Below are 23,208 nucleotides of genomic sequence, written 5' to 3'. Positions count from 1 at the left end.
CTTTGTTTTTCTTTGCGTGGTTTGTAATTTTCTGTTGTCTAGGCACGGTTTCCTTGGTTATCCAAATCAGGTTTTCCCAGACCAGAACAGGCTCAGGTCCCAGAGGGAAGAAATATTCAGTATCTGGTTTCCCTGAGGGTGTGTCTTAGAAAATTGATCCACCCTGTGATGCCTCAGGTCACTGTGCTTTTCTGCCCAGCAGGTGATGCCTGTTAGCCTATAATTCTTGACTGGTGTGAGGAGGTATCACCACCAACTTTTATGAAAAGAAAAAAATGAAATGAGAAGGGGGTAAAGGAATAGCTAGCATGCCTAACATTCCTTTCTGAGATTTTCTTTGTCACACACACCACATAATCACTTACATGTATTGAATGAATTAAATGAGCATCCTTTTCTAAACTTGTATGGTATGTGTGCAAGGCACTGTCTGTGAAGGTAATTATCATTAGGATTCTTTAGTTGCTAACTTAAGCAAAAGAGAGAATTTCCATGAAGGCAAGGATTTTTTCCATATTCTCAGCACCTGGACTAGGAGTTCGTATGTAGGAGGTATTCAATAAATAGTTGGTGACTGGAATGTAGTAAATAGTAACAGTGTTACGTATTGTAACCAGGACAGTAGCATGCTAATTCAGAAATAAAGGGAGAAGAAGGGAATGATTGAGATTGTACTATCCTTAAGGAAATAGTACAACTTGGGGATAAGGGAGCAGGAAGAACTTGAATAGAATCGGAAGACTGGAGTGAGGCAGAAGGGAAGAATGGGACTGAGCTGAGTTTGTAGATTGCGTGCAGGAAATTGAAGGAGTTTAGTCTGAAGACAAAACAAAATGCAATGAATAGGATCATGTAAAATTGTTGCACTGGGGAGTCTTTTGAAAAACAGGGCAGTTTCCTTATTTGTCTTTGATGGAAGAGTGCCTGACACATTGAAGGCTCTGCAGTAACTTTTGAGTGAATGAATAAAGGTCCACTTAAAAGGGAGAGAGAAGGGCAATGATAGGTTAAGGGTCTTTGAAATATTTTTTTCAGGGATTTCTCCAAAACAAGGTTATAAACAGACAATTATGTTTATTGCCAAAATGAACATACTGCATTATGTGGTGGCAAAAGCATAAGAAAGAAAGCTTTTCTTATGTAATACACTCTGTAGTTAGAAGACTGTAGTTAATAGCTTTTTACCAAAAAGGTTAGTTGAATAGGTTGAACTCAGTCTGTGAATTAAAATTCCAATACTATCACTTTAGGCCATTACTCCTGTAACTAGACAGATGGTCAGTTTTGTTTTGGTTTTGATCAAGTTACTTTGAAGAATAAAAACATTTTGAAGTGTTTACATTGGGTAGAAAAAAAAATTTCTCATCAATATTTTTCAGATTTCAGATGCAATTTGAAAGTTTTTGGATATTTGGCTACAGGTTCCAAGTTCTTTTTCAAGACCATGTCTGTATAGTGGCAGCATGGTATGGTAGAAAGATTTTGATCTTAGAGTCTAAAGATTAGGTCAAATTCTCTGCTATTTACTGTGTGATCTTGGACAAATTACTTAACTTCTCAGGGTCTTAGTGTGTTTAGCTTCATTGTGAGGGTTTAGTGAGGTTTATGAAAATGCTGACATGGTACATGACATACAGTGCTAAGCATTCTATAAATTTTAGTCCATTCCTTCATCTGGCCAAGATGTTCATCGTGCTCACATGCTACTCCCTCAGTTATGCCTTTCCTGCTCAGTCCTGGCTGGAAAGTCTCTTTCCCTCCCTGTAACATTTATTGTCATCATCACATTCATGGTGCATATCACGTTAGTTATTAGTATACATTACTTGGCTTCTCTCTCTCTCTCTCTCTCTCTCTCTCTCTCTCTCTCTCTCTCTCTCTCTCACACACACACACACACACACACACACACACACAAATATTATCTTTATATCTCCCAGAGGACAAGACTCAAGCATTTTTTCATTGCCTATTGTGAATAATATGTACCCTGTAGCAGTTGGAATGAAAGAATGGAAATTGAGTAGTTGTTATTGACATTGTACATTTCATTACCCTGATTTGTATTAATTCAACAATATTTATTGAGTCCCTATTGTGCATATAATGCAAAAATAAGTCATATGAATCCTTGATTCAGGAATCTCAGTCTAGTGACTAGATTTAAAAAGTAGAAAAAGGGGTAACTATGGATCACGTCCATTTAATAAACATCTATTGAAGTATAACATGCAAATATAGAAAAGTGCACAAATCATAATAATGGTCAAATGAATTTTCTCAAAGTGAACATGGTCAGATAACCTCTACCCAGATCAAGAGAATTTTACTAGCCTCTCCTAGTCTAGTCAACACCACCCTTCCTATCCAACTACAACCATTATCCTGACAAATATGAAGTATTTAAAAATAACCATAAAGTCATAGCATTTTGTAACAAAGAAGAGAGGGATACAAGTGCCTGGATGACCAGCCTCTCTTTTCAGAAATAGTATTAATGGATGTGGAAAAGTAACCTGAAAGATAATCTTAATTGGTTAGGTATATAATATAACTTCATATAATCCTCTTTGGGTTAAAAGAAATTGGTGTGATTTGATCTTCCAATATTAATTAATTTGGTCCCTGTAGGAGTTTTGGGTTTTATAAATATCAAGAGTAAATTTAGACTTTCCCATAGTTTTAGAGCTGTTTATCTCAGCCCCACTCCTAATTTTCTTCTAATTTATCTGCTTATTCATGAGATTGAATGACATTTTTAGAACTTTATGGTGGGCATGTGTTTATTCTCTTGTATATTTTAGTGAATTCATTTCTAGTTGGAATAGTTGGGTTTAAGTTCTAAAGTTAATATAATTATTCATATTGTTTGGAACTAAGTTGTATGACAAGTTTTCTTTTTTTTTGGCAGAGTTGTATGTCATTAACAAGGAAGTGTTCCTTCTTGTAGGTGATGGAGCTATGTATGTATAATAATTTTCGGTGATGGTTCATCAGCAGTAGAATTTTTATAACTTCACATTAATCAGTCCATTTTTTTTTTTTTTAATCATCATTTTATTGAGATATATTCACATACCACACAGTCATACAAAACAAATTGTACTTTCGATTGTTTACAGTACCATTACATAGTTGTACATTCATCACCTAAATCAATCCCTGACACCTTCATTAGCACACACACAAAGATAACAAGAATAATAATTAGAGTGAAAAAGAGCAATTGAAGTAAAAAAGAACACTGGGTACCTTTGTCTGTTTGTTTCCTTCCCCTACTTTTCTACACATCCATCCATAAACTAGACAAAGTGGAGTTTGGTCCTTATGGCATTCCCAATCCCATTGTCACCCCTCATAAGCTACATTTTTATACAACTGTCTTCGAGATTCATGGGTTCTGGGTTGTAGTTTAATAGTTTCAGGTATCCACCACCAGCTACCCCAATTCTTTAGAACCTAAAAAAGGTTGTCTAAAGTGTGCGTAAGAGTGCCCACCAGAGTGATCTCTCGGCTCGTTTTGGAATCTCTCTGCCACTGAAGCTTATTTCATTTCCTTTCACATCCCCCTTTTGGTCAAGAAGATGTTCTCCATCCCACGATGCCGGGTCTACATTCCTCTCCGGGAGTCATATTCCACGTTGCCAGGGAGATTCACTCCCCTGGGTGTCTGGTCCCACGTAGGGGGGAGGGCAGTTAATCAGTCCATTTTTGAAGGTCCTTTGGTATCGTAGGCCATTCACAACATCATGTATGTGAAATGCCAAGCTAAGCTAGGGATTATTTTAAATCTTTTGTTGTTCTCTGAAGATTTATATATTAATAAATGCTCAGCCCTCTCTACCAGTTGGCTGACTTGTTTGTTTTGAGATTACTCATGTTACTGAAGTCATCAATTTGAGTAATATATTTGACATCACGGTACGTACTTATATATGTGACTGTTCTGTATATCATTAACCTTTATCACAAGACACTATAGTAATATGATATCATGTTTGCAGGACATAATGTTAGACCTAGTTTTTAATAAAGTGAGAATAGTTATGTGGGGTAAGTTGTCATCTATCATCTTTAGAAAAGAATATTATGATTATTTTTAAAATGTAATGCCATTGCTTTAATTTAAGCTCTTTATGATTGAACCATGGGCAATTCTTTGACCCTCATGTGGTGATTTCAAGGTCAGCCATTCCCTAGTATAGTTAAATAAAATATTCCTTGATTTACTGTGGCAGTTAACTCTAATTTTAAGGCTTTTCTAGGGATGCCTTTATTAGTTAAGCCCCCCTTTTTTTTGCCGTCAGTAAAAAAAAAAAATCGGTTGAATTTTATTAAAGTTTCTAATTCAAGATGGCTAACTGAAAACATGCACTTTTATCTTTCTTTTTTCCCTAAATTTCAGTGAAATGATAGAAGAAAAAATAAAATAAAACGACAATAGTAGAAAGTACAAAAGGTACCATCAACAGAAAAGAACATTAAGGAACTTTATGATATAAAGTATATAGGATCAGACTGACACAGCCAAACAGTTTATGAATTTATAATACAATAGAAGTGTGGAAGTCAAGATTTTCCCAGTAAAATTCTGGAATAATGCCAATATCAGAATCAATAAGACCTCTACTAGTCTTTTGCACCAAGTGGCTTTCGCTAACATTTGCCCTCAAGATAAAGGCGTAAGAACAATTCTCTAAAGCTGGGAAATGCCAACAAAGACAAAAGCAGAGCAGTATTCCTGATCATTCTTGGTCTCAATGTTTAACAAGGAACACCCCCCCCCCCATACTTGGAAGCAGCACACTTCCTTTGCATACTAAAGCTAAAGCTATCAAGAAGTTAATTTTTATGCTGTCAGCCAGAGCTAGGGATTGTATAATTAACATCTGAATTTACTTCCAGGGCAATAGCCAGTCTCAATTCTGCTTTTGTAACCCATTCTATATCCAATACTGATTAATCTGTAACAGCACTGTCCAATAGAACTTTCTGTGATGATGGAAATATTCCATATCAGTGCTATTCAGTATGGTAGCCAGTAGCCACATGTGCCTATGGAGCACTTGAAATGTAGCAACTGCAACTAAAAATCTGAATTTCAATTTTGTTTTAATTTTAATTCAATTAAAATAGCCACATATGGCTAATGGCTGCCATTTTGGATAGCACAGATCTAGACCCTAATTTATAAATTTGAGTGGAATACTTTTTAGGAAAGCCAAAACCATGAGATGTACCAGAAAAGAAAGTATGGCATTTACTATATTTACTATGCCAACAGCTTTGGTTGCCGAAATGTAAAATAAATATCTTAATAGGATGGCTGAAGAGCAATATGAACAAGGCTAAAGACTAAATTAGTAATTTGGTAGCTCAAATTGACAGATTTGTCTAAAACCTAGTTTAGAAGGCCAAAGTGATATGCATTATGAGGTGAAAATTGACGTATGGAAGATCAAACTAGGAAACCCACTATCTGTATGAAGAAATTCCAGAAGCAGTAGGGCAAGGAAGACATGATAACAAATAAAGGAAAAAAAAAAAAAATCCCAGAATTGGAGTAAGTCTTAGGCCTTCAGATAGAAGGATTCTATCAAGTGCTTTACAGGAAATGATAGAAAAAAGACATTACTTAGACATATGGTGATGATTTTGGTCTCCAATGATAGAGAGAAATTCCTACCAGCTTCCAGAGAGGGGGTGAAAAGTTACCCTTAAAGCAACTATAATCCTATAGGCATTAGATTGTCATCTGCTAAGTGTAAAAAATAGGGCATCTATAAAATGCTGCCTTATTTACAAAAATACAAAGGAAGTATTTTGAATTTAGAGTTCTTTATAGAGCTAAACTGTGGCTCAGATGACAGGGCAAAAGAATCATACAGACTAAAAGTTTGCCTCCCAAAATATGTATGTACTCCAGATTATAAGAAGACATGGTTGGGGAAACAGTGGTGAACCAAGAACATAGTAAAACTGAGTTAATTTAAAAGACTCATTGATAATATGATAGTGAAATTTAATGGAATTGTTATTATTTAAATCAAAATATAAGAGGTGAATCTCTTGGAAGAAAAAATTTAGACCCAAAGTTCCAGATTTTAACCAAATCTGGTAGTTAAAAATTAACTCTGGAGAGGCCATAGAGAATAAAAATCAGTGTCACCATCAAAATTTTAAAGTCTGAGTGCCTGTTGCTTTGGTACTCTGTACTAGCCAATGTGGAAATAGAAGATAAGACCTTGTTCTAACCTTCATGACTGGGGAGACAAGACCAATGGACAAGAAGCGGTAGTGAGCAAACTAGTGGTTTTACTAAGACTTTCTTATAATAGAGGCAAGTATTCTGACTTAAAATACCTGAATTAAGGGTTTGAAGTGTATTTCTAATTCAATTAGTAAAATAGAAAGTCGAACTGTATGATTATTCATATACCCTAGCATTAAAAACATGGAATTGCTCCTTTCTGTAGAAGCGGTTATCTGAATCACAGTGTTCTCTGTCCATTGTTAAGTCATTTCAGGAAAGACTGAAAAACAATGGCCTGTGTGAGTATCTGCACATAATCTCTCCTGCTGGTGCTTGTAGATGAACCCCATTTCCAGTTTAAATTCATGAGCTTAAGAGGTACAAGGCAAGTATGGAGGAAGAAGAGTTGTAGTTGTTTTAAATTAAGCCTGTGTATCATTTTAAACTTTGATCTGTAAAACCTTTTGGAGACTTTAAGATTAGCAGTAAACTCAGAAAACATAAAATGCCTTTTCCATTTTGTCATTATTAATAGATATACATTATTCCCCAGTGGGGCTAGGGCTGAATGAAATGATAAAACACAAATTTTTGAATCTGCAAAGCTGTCAATCAGCCCTGGGTCTATGGTGACTCCCACTCAATCCCAGGCCAATACCCCGTTTGAAGAAACCAGCCAGTTAATCTCTTATTTTAAACACCATTTTAACAATTTGACTTTTAGCAATATACTGCTTGCTCTTCAGGTTTACTTCATGCACATTACTTTTGTCTCTTCAACTAGATTTAAAACACTGTGAGGAAGGGATTCTACATCAAAAATATTCTGAATCCTTGAGATGCCTAGTGCAGTGCTGAGTACATACTAGCTTATACTTTTTTTGAATTGTTCCTGTAGACGGCAGAGAGATGGTCATGATACATGCTGTAGTTCTAACCTGTGATGTGTTTTACAGTTTGATATGTTGGAAAGAGTCTTAAGTCAGGAGTCAGAGCAACACTAAGTATAGACTCTTCAGACTCCTGGTGTGGCCACTGAGTCACTCTAACCTTGGTAAGTTCTAGGACTCTGAAATTGGAGTAACAATAACTAACAATACCATACTTTCTTCTTTCCACACAGGGTGATATGAGAATAAAATGAGAAGAATTATAGGAAACAAAATCAGATTAAAAAAAAAGCTTTTAAAATAAAATTTAGTAGTATTTTGTTACAAGCAACTTGGCATCCTTCATTTCAGAATTTACCTTAATTTTATCCCTTAGTTTTTTATAGTCTTGTCATCAAAAACCTATCTTTGTGGTACTTCTCTTTTTAAGAATGAAGAAAATGCTCTCAGCTGAAGTTACATAAATCACTTGTGAAAACTGAGCTTTAAACTAACTAATCATGCCACAAATCTACTTTTTCCTCATGTAATTTGACTCCTGAGTTTATTATCAGTGTTAATAGGTATTTTATGGTATATTAATGTGGCCAGAGCGAGGCAAGTGCCTTTGATGACATTTACTACCTTGAATGTAGTATTTTTCTCTTATACTTCCTCCAAAGTAAATAACTTACACAATGCAGATTTATTTAAAAAGATACAATCATTAGGTTTGTGGATATTATCAGTTACTATGTTTGAAAGAGTTAAATCCATCAACTGCTAACATATGCTATTAGAGGAAATGAATATCATTCTTTTTTGTTTAATCCATGTTAAACATTGGTGGGCCAGTAGTTTGTCTCTCTTAAGGTCATTAACTTGGGGCATATCATACCTGTTGGACAAGATCTCAAAAATGTGACTAACTTTTAACGAGTGCTTATGAAAACATGTGTTGCCTCATGACACTACACAGTTGTTGCTTGAGTAGGGCTTTTTGCATTCCAGTTGAGTTGTACATAGGTTGGCCTGTATTGCTCACCACTTAAATTACTCGTAACTTTTTAGGTCTCAATGTTTTGAAAATCTGTGAAGAATATGATAGAAAAGTAAGTCCTTTTCTTTTAAAACATTGCTTAGCAAAGATAGTATCTTCTTACCTACATGAGTTTTTCTAACTGGAGAATTTTGTTTTGTGCATTTTAAATAAATAATGTATAATACCAGAAGGTTATCTTAGGAGCAAGCCAGCAAGTTTAACTCTTTTTTGCAAAATATTGCCCAGTGTTAGAATTTAAGTCAAGACACTATATAAATTGAAAAGTGTGCTCTGCAAAATTGTATGGTTTTTTTTTTTCTTTTAATATTTAGAAGACCTTAAAAGCTTATAGGAGAACACTTTTCCATTTGTAACTTAATAGAACGCTCTGAACTAAAAGGCATCCTTTTATGGGTTTTGTCTTGGTTGCTCCTGATTAATTGTGTGACCTCAAGCAAATCTCTTAATTCTCGGAGCCTCAGGTTTCTCATCTGCAAAATGAGGATAATTATACCTGCCCCTAACCACAGGAATGTCTTACGAATAGCAGGGAGAATTTTTATAAAGGATTAGGCATGAGGTTTATAGATTTGTGGTAGTAGTCTTTTGTGTAAAAATTATTTAGTTTGCTATGATTTTTATAATAAAAAACAAAAAAGACCAGTTGTATATTAAACCATGTAAATAAATAATTCTTCCTAAAGAATGCTTTTGTCTAGACACACCAAAGTACAGACGTGTCACATGCATGTTAAATCAACAGAGGACTTGGATTAGCAAAAGAACATTTACCAGGAATTGTAAACAAAACCTAAGCCGGGAATTAAATGATAAGCATTGTAGATGATCTCTTGAGAAGGTAGAAATACATATATATGGCTATCTTGCCATTGATTTTGATACAGACATTCTCAGTTGGGAAAGGAATATATCAGGATCTCTCTTCCCTGTCCTTCCACAAAATACTACTCTCTTGTTAATTCAGATATACCATTTTGTGCATGCAATGATGAGAGTAACATGGGCATTTGAACAGTAGAGGCAGAAACCAAGGTTGATAATCACTGATCTAGAAATTACCCAGATTTCTAGCATGTTCCTAATTTTAGATTCCATAGTTAATTGTGATTTGGTCTGACTTTTAATCTCACAATGGAGGCAAGTTTAAGAGACCTAGGGATAGAGTGAAGAGGGAATTATTTCCCAGCCCTTCAACATGTTTACATCTGGCTTAAATTTCAGGAATAGGAATAAAGGCCAGAAACTACTGATAGGAAGTCTAAGGTTCTTAACTTGATGAAGTCAGTCCAGAAAATAGATGGTTTCTACACAGTGCTGTACCAGTATCAACCATGTCTGAATTAACAGACTTTAGAAGAGTGTCTGTAGTTAATAGACACAGATTGAGAATCTAGGATGTTATAATTTTGGCTGATGTCTTTGATAAAAAATTTTGGAAAAACTTTTAAAATAATAGTCCTTCTAGATTCCTGACTTATGTCTCTAACATACCACTCCCTATTCTGAGATTATTCTGGAAACTCAGATACTTAATACATTACTCTAGCTTTCAAACAATATAGTCCATAGACACTGTATATTTCAAAAGTTTCAAGCCACCTGATTGGAACTCAAGGTGCATACTTCCAAAGAAGTGATGCTCTCAGCAGTGAAACTAGAATCAGTCTGAGATTTAGTTTCTAAAAGAGAGGCAATGTAATATATTGGGGCAGAATATTGAATTGGAGTCAGAGGGCATAATCTTGAGTACTGGTTCTATTATCTGTTAGTTGTATAGCCTTGGACAGACCATTGAATCTGTCTAGATTTCTTTCTTCATCTGCAAAATAGGAATAATACTTTTTATCCCTCAAGGTATTTGTTAGGAAATTATGTAATTAATTGTGAAAATTGATTTTTAAACTGAAGATATTATATGATTGCCAGTTATTATTTACTATTATTATTAAGTGCTATTTCAACCATAGTAATAATAACTCTCTTTCTGAGGGAAAGTATATCACTTCATTAGTACTATTCCCAGAGCATATTTTTTCCTAGAAGAAACATACTCTTTCCTAGAAACATTAACTTGCTTTAGCTGCCTAGAGCAGTGGTTCTTAAACTTTGATGTGTTTAAAAAAAATCATCTGGGAAGCTTGATTAAAATGCAGACCCCCAGGCCCCCCAAATTCTTAATCAGTAGATCTTGGAGTCAAACCAGGAAGCATCTTTCTTATATCACTGGTGATTCTGATTGTATAGTCCTCAGACCACACTAGGACTAGTCTGACAATTACCTTCCCTGTATTTGATACTCAGATCTGATACTTTAGTCTACATGCTGACTTTCCAAGTCTTAGTCTGCGGGTTTAGTTCTATCTTGGGAATGCAGTGCTCTCATAGAAGCCTACCCTGTTTGAGCTTTTTCTTGGCATAATCATACTTTGCTCCAGAATAATCCCCCATCCCTTAACCAGGAGTTCTCAAAGTGTGGTCTGTGCAGCAGAAACTCCTGAAAGTAAAATAAAAATCTTGGAGAGTGTGGCCTGGGAATCTGATTTCTATTATACTCTCCAATTGGGTCATCTCTGCACTAGAGTGTGAGAACTAGATTAAAAGTTGCTCTTCCCTGGAGTCTAGTCTTGTCTTTGTTCCTTCTCCATGGTAGTCATCCTTTCTTCAACCAGTTACCACATCTAGAAAATTTCTTCCTCTTTATTAGCTCTTATGTCTGTGGCCACCTTTCTATTCCCACTTCCACAGCCAAATGTAGTGTTTTAGTATTTCATCTGATCCCAGTGCTTTCCTCTAGGCTTGTCTTCAGTTGTTGCTTAAGATCTTCCAGATAGGTCCATTGCTTCCTTAAAAGTCTGAAAAGATAATTATTGGTAGTTTAGTCTCCCTTTCTGTATTTGTGTTTGTTTGCTTGCTTGGTTTTGTTTTTTACTCTCTAACCCATCTTCCAGTTGGGAGGTTACTTCAGTAGTACAGAGTAGAAATATAAGATCCCAATCTTGATCTAAGGAATTGTATGTGGGGGATGGTTATAAAATAGAAGTCGAAGCTGGGAGACATTGTTAGAACTGATTTTGTCATTATTGGAACGTTGGTTAAAAGAGAGGGAAAAGTCAAAGGTGACCATGAGATTTTGTACCTGAGCCTACTGGAAGGTTTAAAAGTGAGGTTTGGGACAGAGGAAGAATAAGTTTTATTGCCAAGGTAGTGATTGTTGTTTAGTTTGCAAATTTGAGGTGTCTCAAGGATTTCCAGGAAGTGGACAGTGGCTTCCCCAGGTTCAGTCTGAGACGTCAAGAACTCCAGAGAGACGTTAGTTATGGCTGGGGACATAATTTTGAATGTAATCTTCATTGTGATCACTGAGGCTCTGGTTTTGGATCCAGTCAGTAAAGAGTAAATAGTGTGAAAAGAAAGGAGGCCTGAACAGGCGCCTAGGTTAAAAAGAGTTGATGACTAAATATTGGGGGAATGGATGTTTTTAAAGGGTAAGTAGAGGGAGAAGTATTAGCAAAGTATTTTGAGTAAGATCAAATGGGGTTGCTGGTATAACTGCTTGTAAGATGACTCTTCTGTCAGGAAAGACAAAAATTATTCCTGGTTAAAACCCCTGACATTTTGAACATTTACAGCAAAATTTTGAGGAAGAAAAGGCTTACTTCCCATAGAACTTCACTGGCAATATAATTCTTTCTATTTAGAGAAGTTGTTCTTGGTTTATTTATTTACTAAAAATGTCTCATAGTTTAAGGAAGGAGGCCCAAAGATAATTGAAACCACAATGTTCTAAAATGCTAAGTACCCATATTTTAATTGTTGTACGGCAAAATTTCTTTTGTCATTGGGAGATGTTCTATTTAGGACTTGTTTTAGTGTTGCATTGTTAGTTCTTTAAAACTTTTTTAACTTTTGTAACACAACCTCCTGAACTGCACCTTTTGGAACAGAATGCACAGAATTAAATCTTTATACCAGAGGGCTCTTTGTTTAAACTCTGACCAGTTCTTTTAAAGATGTAATTGATTTATCAGTGCAGTTTTTAGTTGTAAGAATGCCACAGAAATATTTACTTGTTAAAGACATGGCACCAACTTATTTTAATTTTTCCTTAAAAATGAATGAGTTAAATATACTTTAGAAAATAAAATGCTTCCTTAATAAGTTTTTCTTTCTGCCTGAAGATACTGCCACAGCATGTTTCTGCCTGTAGGCAGGTGTGGCTCCATTAAGTGTGTTTTTTGCATTAAGTATGCTTTAAGTTTGTCAGTGAAAAGCTGGATAGTTTGCTTGGCTACTAAAATAAATCAGTAGGTAGTTTTACATAGACCCTCTCTGTATAATTACAACTGACAGTAGTTCTACCCATTTATTGAGAGAATAGTCCTCTGTTTGGGATGATCAGCACTCATTTTATATTCAGTGTTTGGATGAAAATACAATTGTTTATTTTCGCAGATGTCATTTGTTAAAGATTCCAGCAGTAACAATGAAAGAGGGAGAGGGAATCAAATATATTTCTTGACTACAAAAATCTTAAGTTGAACAAGAGATGCATTTTGAGTGTTCCTAGTATATATTTTCCCTTCTCTCAGTTTGTTATTGGTGTTTTAAGAACTTGTAATTTATTTAGGATGATTGGAAGGGAGATGAAGGACTAGACTACAAAGAAGAAAATCAGTTAGCTTAGCCCTCAGTAGAGACATAGCTTACTTTATGCCTCAGATATCTTTTCATTAAAATTTTATTATGAAAAAATCGAATTTTAGTAACTCAAGTATTTATGTACTAATCATGTGTTTTAGCAAATGAGAGTAATATTTTGCTTGAAGGAGACTTGGACTGAATGACTTGTGAGCAGTTCTTACAAGTGTTGATAACTAATTTCTAAGTTAGCTACATAGAACAATTGTAGTTTTCCTGAAAAGATGTGTATCTGTAGTTACTTTGATTTCACATGTTTCTTTAAAAATGACAATAAAACTGATTTTACTACTAGAACTCACTTCAAAAGTATTTCTGGGCTATTTATATGATGAGTTCATTTTGTGAAATAATAAAAGACATAAAAATAGTAAGACTCAGTCACTTAACCAAATAAGGTATTTCTGAGAGTAACAGCCATTCAAACTATTGCTTCTTATTACATTAAAAAGAGGTCATAGGTTTGAAAGTTTTAAGTAAGTAGAAATCAGTACTGAAATCCTGGATTATATAGTTGTAGTATTCTCTCTATAGTAAATGTGATAAGTTGACCATAGCAAGAATTTTTTTAAATTCCCTTTCTAAAAAGGAAAATGGCAATGTTTTCCATTCTTTCAAAAATGTGTTAAGAGTAATACACTGTACATTAACAAGTGCTGATGTTTGTGCTAAGTTTTGTAATAAGAGGATGGACAAGAGTTTTGAAAGTGATTACCTAATTTGTAAATCATACAGAGTTTTTTGCATTTTATTGTTCATTTTAGTACTTAGAACTCTTAATTTACAATGTGTAAATAAAATTGTTTATAAATAAGATTGTTTTCAAAGTAAAAAAAATTTCAGAGGGAGGCTGGTAATCCTGTCAGTGTTTTAATTTATTCAATTATTCATTCAACAAAGATTTTTCTTTATTACTTACTATGTGCTAGGAACAAAAAGGCAAAGTTGCTGCTTTTATAGAACTTGCTTTTTATTGGGAAATTGGAACACTATTTTACAATCTGTGGCATGAAGTAAAATTTTTGAGCTGCAGGATCAGGGCCTCCATGTTTGTACAGGATGTAACCTGCACAGACAGGCATGACTGGCAAGCAGGTACCCCAGCACTAGGATGTGTCAGCTGTGGACAAGCTTTTTGGTTGAAATCAGCAAGCCGATTCTAAAATTTGTATGGAAAAGCAAAGAAACTAGAATAGCCAAAACAATTTTGGAAAAGGAACAAAACTGAAGGACTCTCAGTACTGATTTCAAGACGTGCCATAAAGCAGCTACAGTCAAGACAGGTTGTATTGCTGAAATAATAAGACACATAGGTTAATGTGACAGAAGATTGAGTCCAGAAATAGACCAACATGTATTTAACTTTTGACAAAGGTACAAAGGCAGTTCAGTGGTGCTGAAACAATTGAACATCCGTATATTGAAAAAAGAACCTCTATTAGTGTTTTGTGCATACCTCCAAATAAATTATAGATTAAATGTAAAACCTGAAATTATTAAACTTTCAGAAGAATTTTTTTTAGTTGTAGTAAAAAAAATGGTATTATGGGTAAGTAGGAGAATGTTTTTATTTCTAGGATATACCTAATGAATATTAAGAGTTAAGTGTCTTGATGTCTACAACTTATTTTAAGTGTATACACATATATCAAACAAATAGGTAATGTGTTAATGATTGCCTCCAGGTAGCATGTGTATTGCCATGCATTTGTATTATTTGTTTTAACCTTTTTCTGTGTGTTTGACACTTCATAATAGGGAAAATGTTTTAGAGCTAGTTCAGAAAAATAGTATTTATTGAAGATGACCTTATAATATGCAGTACATTCCTGTAGATCCTATGAATATCAGGACACTATACCTACATTACAACCCTGAGAATATCTTTTTTACTGTGCTGCTTTGGCATTATGCAGCACTGGCCTACATGGAGAACTGGAGTAGAAAACAGCTCTGTGAAAATGCCTGCTGTTTTAAGGACGTTTTTGTTTTATTATATTACATGATGTTCTCTTTGGGAAGGATGAAACTTTAGGTTTCAATAACAAGAATAGTCATACTGCTTCTGAGCAACTTACAGGCATTGAATCAGGTAGGAGAGGGGAGGTCACGTGCTACCAGCTGCTAGAAAGCTCACATCTTACTTGGGGCACATCTCTAGCAAGTTTGCTTCCCAACTACTCTTCCTGACTGTTGCCTCATAATTTTCCCTACCTACTTTTATTCTTCCCTCACTCCGATTTCCTCATCTATTTTTTGGTTGTATTTATTTTGTAAGATACTTTATATCCAACAATGTTCTGCCCATATTAAAAGGACTTTAAAAAAATAAAGCATGCGATTTGAAAGTCATAACCTAGAAGATAGGTTTTCACATTATTGTTATTATTAGTCATATAAGTACTTCCTCCCAAATCCAGGGATCCTTTATCCTCTAGCCAAATTTAAAGTAAGGATGTATTTCTTTCAAATATCACTAAATAAGACATAAAGAATCCCATTTTCTGTGGCAACCTTATAGTTATATTAGAGTCAAATACCTTATTTGCAGGGAAGGGTAATGCAGGAGAAAGAGCAAGGCATGCCTCTACAAATAGATTTTCAGCAGCAATTGGATTTTTTTAATGCTGCTTTTTTCAATTGATGAAGGGAAATAAAATGTCATTGTTTTACCTTTAGCATTTCTGAAAGAATTATGATGTTCAAAAAATCCTAAAGAAAAACTGCATTAGATGTTATTAAAGACTATTCAAATTCTTTTTCCCTCTAATAGTATCTTCCTTCTGTTAAATGATATTTCAAATTTTATAAAATATTTTTCAGCATCAGCGTGTTGATAAAGATGGTATATTTACCGTTCGCTGTTGCTGCCTTCTTGGGAGATGAAGTCCTCACCTAGTTTCAGTTTGGGATTGCTATACTATATTACCAAAGATGTGTTGTTTGACAGCAAAATACTTAAAGCAGGGATAAAAACACACTTTCTATAATATATGTTATATGAATAATGATAGCTAAGAACATTTTTAAGATGTTACTATGTATATATTAAATAGGAGTGTCTTAATATACCTTAAGTTTGTTTTAACTTAAATAAAATGTTATTTACTTGATAAAAAAGGGTTTTCTTCTTTAGCTAAGATTCTTAAATTCAGTGGAATCATCCACTGAAGTGTTTTTTTTCCTGTAAAAATCTGTAAAGTAGCTTGTTAAACTAAGTGAACTTGGAAAGCTTTTTTAAAAGAAAATTATAAAACCAAGTTTTGATTTTGTATTTAGTCATGCTTAAATCTTAACCTTAATAACCTATGATCTTTTACCATGAGGGATATACTAAAATTAATTGCCAAAACTGAGTTAGTTGTAAACATAGGTGTGAATAAGGTAAGATTGCCATCTCCTTTGCTGCAGGCTGAACGATCCTAGAACTAGGATTTAGCTTTCACTACTCAAATCTCTGGAATTCATGTCCTCTTCTAGTTTGCCAAAACATGGTAAAGCAAAGTGCATAGTTATCTTTCTTTCTGGGACTGTTTTTAAGGGAAAGTACTATTCATACTTTCCTACCCTTATTCATTTCTTAACATATGAAAATCAAGGTTGATTTTGTCGTAGTGCCTGTTAGTCATGTGAACGCTGTACAATATCTCCATTTACACTGTTCACACATCACTCACAGGACAAGTTCCCACAAAGCCCTTTTTTGTTCTGTCGATTCACCCTAAAGAAACCAGTTTCCAAACTATGAATAGCTTTGTAAATCAAGATGAACTGGTCAGAAATTGGACACAGTAACAAACAAGAAACCAAATAATGCTTCCTAGTTAACAAGCAGAGTGTTATATGTAAAAAAAATTGCAGGCAATGAAATGCTGTGCATTCTAAGAATATTCCAATTAGAAAGTTTTTCACATTCATATTGTAATCATAGTACAAAGACATTATCTTGATAACATGATTGTTACAGTTTTGAAAAACAGAAGAGAATGCTCTTATTAGGATATTCTAGGCTACAGAGGCAGTGAGAGCAAATGATGCAATGTGAACTTTGGCTCTGGGTATTTCTTAGCAAGCCTTGTACCAAGATTGAGGAGTTTGGCGTACCAGTCCAGATTTCCTTCTTTCTGACAGCAGTTAGCAGGCTACAGTAGGGAGGGAATTTAGTGGCATGCTGAATTTTCTTTCCCAGGGACTCTCCATCTATGTCAGGAATAAAGGAATACCCACCCATGCATTATGGCAATAACTTGTCTTGATTTTTCTGTGTTCACAATTCATAAGTAACAGTATATTTTTCACCAGATACATTTCTCACATATAATGTATTCACAGCTTAATTTATGGTTTTAGTAAATACCCTCAAAATGTTTGTCTTTGAATAAATGTTTTGTCAAATTATTTTACCTTTTTTGTTTATAACTTTAAACAATGTTAAGCACTGTTCAAAGGTTTTGCTTTCTTTCAGATGATCTCTAAACATTGGGCTTTTAACCCAATATCAAATAATCTTCCAAAGAATCTGCAGCTTTTGTGATGCTTTTCTTTTTCCCCTTGAGAAATTAAAAAAGGAAACGAAACAGAAAATCTAAAATATCCTTGACTCATTGTTCCAACAGAGTAAGCAAAGACCAAGTTTCCACAGTCAAAGAATTCTCAGAGAACTTAGTGAAAATATATAGTGGAGGTCCTTAATCAAATGAATATGTTATAAAATATGAAACTATTACAGAGAACACATGACACATTTAAATTTTTCTCACCTTCCTTAGTTCCCAGCATATTTTGAGAAGAAAGATATCATAAAAATACATTTTCCCTTATAAAGGCTGTTCCCACCACAGATACTCACATGCACATTATTTATTTTCTGCTTTAAAGAAATCAGGCTAGCAAGGGTTGCTTCTCTAAAACTTTGTTTCTTACAGGGGAATGCAAAAGAATTAAAATGAATAATTAAATGCCTTCTTGCTTCCAGCTGCTTCTCACCAACACTCTTTTCCCTCAGACCGACAATTCTCAAAACTGGCTGATTTCTCCATTTAATTCCAACTCATGGTAGTATTTAAATTGTTGAAGCAATAGTTGTAAAATATCTTGCCTGGAAGTTAAAAAGTTCCCTACATGATTCTGAGCTCCATCCCAACTAAAGAACCATTGCCTTTGTAAAGAACCAAATTGAGTAATGTACATAAAAATGCATAGTATATCTTCAAACATTATGCAAGTTAAATTGTTAAATTTATTGTACTATTTAAAAAACCAAATTTCTCATGTTTGTTTTTTATGGGGTTTGCAATGCTAGCTAACGTGTGAAATTCTCAATTTGTTTTTCTATTTTTTTTTAAAGAAAATTAATGCAAAACTTCATGATGGAGTATGTCATCGCTGTAAAGAAGTTCTTGAATGGCGTGTAAAATACAGCAAATACAAACCATTATCAAAACCTAAAAAATGGTGAGTTGACAATTTTCTCTATTACCTTACTAGTGATACACATTATAGTTTGTTATTTCATTTCCCAAATTTCAATGTGCCCAAAGAAAATGGAGAAAAAAATTCCAGTCTCCCAGGTAGAATTTCAGTCCTCCGTGCTTAATCCTGTTTTGTCAAGACAAACATTGAAAAAGTGGATCCATCATTCCCTGCCCTGTTCTTCCAAAAATAAATAATATACCTTATTCATAAAAGGTGGGTTAGGGAAGGAGGGGAAAGTTTGTATTGCAGAATTCTATCTCCCACTGACAAGGTATGCATCCTTACCATAGATTATCTTTACAGTTATTAAAAGGAGTCTGACCTTTTAATCTGACCCACAAAGATAACTGAAATGGCTTGGGTTGAATATTCTAAATAAATTGCTTGATTGATAATTTACAATGTCATTCATTTGGAGATTTGGGTCTAAGTGAAAAGCTTCTAGACTTTTGTTTCTTAATCTCTTCCTTCCTAATCCTTCTTTAATTCTTGAGGCTGTTTTGTCGGCCTTATTTATCCTGGCACTGCTCCTTTACATCTTTTACCTCAGCTGAATGACCACATTGGAAGGTAATTACTCCCTGAAAGAGGGAAGTAATTATTTTAAATATAAAAATTACATTAGCCTATGCAATATTCTTTTTATGTTGTGGGTTTTAATTGGGTAGTCTATATAGTATCCATTTAGAACACATTTGCTCATTGTTGCTTGATTTTCCTTTTAGCTATTGTAAATCTTCCTTTATAGAAGGAAGTTTTACCCGAAGTTTGGAAGGTCAATATAAATACTAAATATAATATAAATCTTTAGTGTTTATTTCTATTGAAAAATTGTCAGCCATTTTGCAAATCTAAAACTCAAGCTTGTGATAATTTTGTTACTTGAGAATATTTAACAGTTTTGAGTGTTTTAATTTAGACAGTTTGTTTTGCCTAAGAGGCTAAGTTTTAATACTGTGAAAGTCCTGCTTTTAACTTGTATACATTTACATTATAAGGATCAAAAGAAAATTTACTCTTTAAAAAATTCTGAACTTACATTATTATTTAGAGGAGAGAAAAAAAGAATTGTTACTTAAACATTTGAAAGGACAATGTTTTATGAAAGATAAAACCTTCAAGGATGGACAGACTACAGCTTTTTAGATATTTTTTTACTACTCTTTAAGAGTAGAATTTTTAGTATTTATTGCAGCTGTAGTTAACCTACTTTTTTTAAAATTCATTTATATTGAGATATATTCACACACCCTACAGTCATCCACAATGTACAATCAACTATTCATAGTACCATCATATAGTTGTGCATTCATCACCGGAATCAACTTTTGAACATTTTTCTTAATCCAAAGATAAATAAATAAAAATATAAATAAAAGTAAAAAAAGAACACCCAAAACATTCCATCTCCCTTATCCCACCTTATTTTTCATTTAGTTTTTGTCCCTAGTTTTCTACTCATCTGTCCATACACTGGACAAAGGGAGTATGAGCCACGAGGTTTTCATAATCATACAGTTGCACCATGTAAGCTACATAGTTATGGATTTGTCTTCAAAAATTAAGGCTACTGGGTTGCTGTTCGACAGGTTCAAGTATTTCCTTCTAGCTGTTCCAATTCACCAAAGACTAAAAAGGGATATCTATATAGTGCATAAGAATGTCCTCCAGGGTGACCTTTTGACTCCATTTGAAATCTCTCAGCCTCCAAAACTTTGTTGCATTTCACTTCCCCTTTCAGTCAAGAAGAGTTTCTTAATCACACAATGTCATGTCCAGGCTCATCCTCAGGAGTCATGTCCCATGTTACCAGGCAAATTTATACCCATGGGAGTCAAGTCCCACATAGGGGTGGGGGCAGTGAGTTCACCTGCTGCGTGGGCTTAGAGAGAGAGAGATTAAGCTACTCTTTTAAATAGCTATATAAATTTCTGTCTTCTGTCTTTCATTATTTTCTTCATGCTCTCCAGCATTTCCTCACAAAAGGAAACACTTTTAAACAAATCTGGTGGGTTTAGTGCTCACTAGCCAAAAATAGTGTTAGGGAAATTTGGCAAGTGTTTGCACTATCCAATTTTAGATTTTCATGAATGAATTAACTGTTCTCTACTATAGTAATTAGCTGCTGTTTGTGCCATAAACCCATGTATTTTTGGTTAATAGGCAATACAAAATTTGTACTTTTCTGAATATTATTGACAAGTCTTTCTATTAAGGTGTTTTGAGATTTCATCATCTATCTCCATTTTCTCTTGGTAGCATTATTTCCTAAAATAATTTGAAGTATAAGTAATAAATATATATGCAGCCATAGCAATTTAATAGATTAATATTATAACAAAGGAAATCATTTTCAAACATTTCTGCTTTATCCACTTTCACATTTTAATCTTTTATCTTTATATGTGCTAATCCTGCATTTTTTTTCATTATGAATGTGCGATGTGTAAGAACTCATATCAATTATTATACATTTTCTAGATGCTAGGTTTTCTGTAGAATTTCTGAACTGATTGACTTCAGATAGCTCTTGGTTTTTCCCTCTTTTGTATATTACTTACAGTCTTAATTTTTTTATGACTCCTGGACAATTTGCATATTTTAAGTCCTCAAGGAACAAGTATATTCAGAAGGAACAAAGACTCAGTTAAAACAAAAGTAAAAGAAAAGTAATAGTAGTGAACCTTATATTTAGTTCTTCAGAAAATTTATAATAACTGTCTTTAAGAATGGTTGGATCTGGGCACATGAACCCAAATATCAGCAATTCTATCCCATCTTGGAGTCATTGAAGTCTTGGGAATCAGGGAAGCTCTTGTTGATGCTGCCACTATGTGAGCAGTACAGTGACCCAGAGGCCTTTCAGAGACCTCAGTTAGGTAGGTAGGAGATTAGAGCTAAAGAGAACTTCAGGAGCTGCAGTTCTATATCGCCTTGTGCAAATGAGGTTGGCCATAGAATAGTTCACAATGAATGTAAAATGAAGGAAATGCAACACTGTACAAATACCAAAATATAGATGTCAACATATTAAAGCCTAAAGGAAAATCTCTAGGAATAAGGGAACCCAAGCAGAGACAAAACAAATAGCTCTTGAGAGGCTAAGAAACTACTAGTCAAAACAAAGTCTGAATGTGTTATTTAGGAAGGCACCTAACTGGCCTAGAATAGCATGAATTTCAGATTGTCCTGAACACATGATACATTAGACACTTTGGATTGTCTAGCTTTCAAAAATCCAATCCAGGATTGAGAGGGTTGTAGACATTATAACTCACCTATATCCACCTTAGTTTCTTTGCAGATTAAGAATTAACCAGTATTATAAGAGATTTGAATCAATTGGTGAAAGATGCTAATGGTGGCATAACTTCTTTTGAAATTTTAAATCTTTTGTCCAAACTCATCACCTATAAATTAAATTTGTCCTTTGTTAGGATTTGTATGACAAGTTTACTTTGACACTAGATGTATCGTTATGTAGATTCATTTTTCCTGCACCTGAATGTTACCTTAGTTAAAATGTTGAGCAGAGTTTCACTTGTGTAGCTGTCTCTTGCCACAAAATAGATAACCAAATGGTGTGCGTAAGTAAAAGTTAAGCAGAACATAAAATTCCACCCCAGGAGGATGGGCTGTTTATAAGCGACACTTAAAGTTTTTTTCCTCCCATTTGTTTGGCTTGTGTACCAACAGAAAAACCTCATAAAATTAGCAAATTCCTTGGACTCTGATATCTGATACTAAAAATTATATCCAAGAAAAAAGAATTTGACATCTAAACTCTTCAACTTGACTGCTTCAACCCTGGAAAGCAAAAATTATACTGTGTTTGTATTTGGCAGAAAATATTTTATTGTTTCCATTTTTTCTTTTTGAGTGAAGTGACAGATTGTAGGACTTTTATAATCATGTTCTTTGTAGCATTTTCTCCCATTTACTGAAAACAACTCTGGACCATCCCTCAAAACTTTTTTTTTATTCAGTTTTATTGAGATATATTCACATAGTATACAGTCATCCATGGTGTACTACCAACTGTTCACAGTACCATCATATAGTTGAGCATTTGTCACCCCAATCCATTTTTTGAATGTTTTTTCTTATAGCAGAAAAAGTAAAAATAAGAATAAAAAAATAAAAGTAAAAAAGAACACCCAGTGGACCTGGCATCGTGGGACTGAGAACATCTTCTTGATCAAAAGAGGGATGTGAAATGTAATGAAATAAAGCTTCAGTGACTGAGAGATTCCAAATGCAATCGAGAGGTCACTCTGGTGGACACTCTTACGCACTATATAGATGACACTTTTTAGGTTTTAATGTATTGGAATAGCTAGACATAAGTACCTGAAATTATCAAACTACAACCCGGAACCCTTGAGTCTTTTTTACTTTTATTTCTTATTCTTATTCTGATTCTTTCTGGTGTAAGGAAAGTGGTCAAAAATAGATTGGGGTGATAAAGGCATAACTATATGATGGTACTGTGAACAGCTGATTGTACATCGTAGATGATTGTATGGTATGTGACTATATCTCAATAAAACTGAATTTAATTTAAAAAAAGTAAATCAACAATGGGGGAAAAGGGGAATAAAATGTTTTGAATGTTCTTTTTTATTTTAATTTTATCTTTTGGAGTAATGAAAATGTTCAAAGATTGTGGTGATGAATGCACAACTATATAATGATACTATGAACAACTAAGTATACACTTTGAAGGATTGCATGTTATGTGAATATGTGTCAATAAAATTGCATTTAGAAAAAAAGAACACCCAAATCATAAACCCCTCCCACCTATTTTTCATTTAGTTTTTGTCCCCATTTTTCTACTCATCTATCCA

At 34.1% G+C, this 23,208-nt stretch overlaps 1 protein-coding gene across 6 annotated transcripts in view; it reads left to right on the top strand.

Annotated features, from left to right (window-relative positions):
- C10H9orf85 (chromosome 10 C9orf85 homolog) overlaps positions 1 to 23,208 on the top strand; it is a 78,094-nt gene that overhangs the window by 20,112 nt on the left and 34,774 nt on the right. For all 6 annotated transcript variants that reach the window (XR_005210793.1, XR_005210794.1, XR_005210795.1 and 3 more), the window contains exon 2: positions 18,231 to 18,337. Coding sequence is in view for 3 of the 6 variants with exons in the window: in XM_037798503.1 (XP_037654431.1) it covers positions 18,231 to 18,337 (107 nt within the window). In the remaining 3 variants the exon portion in view is untranslated. The remainder of the gene's footprint in view (positions 1 to 18,230; positions 18,338 to 23,208) is intronic.

The sequence above is a fragment of the Choloepus didactylus genome, chromosome 10, assembly GCF_015220235.1.
Source record: "Choloepus didactylus isolate mChoDid1 chromosome 10, mChoDid1.pri, whole genome shotgun sequence".
Classification (NCBI taxonomy): Eukaryota; Metazoa; Chordata; class Mammalia; order Pilosa; family Megalonychidae; genus Choloepus; species Choloepus didactylus.
The sequence above is the reverse complement of the archived record's forward strand: the minus strand, read 5'-3'. Positions and strand labels throughout refer to the sequence as shown.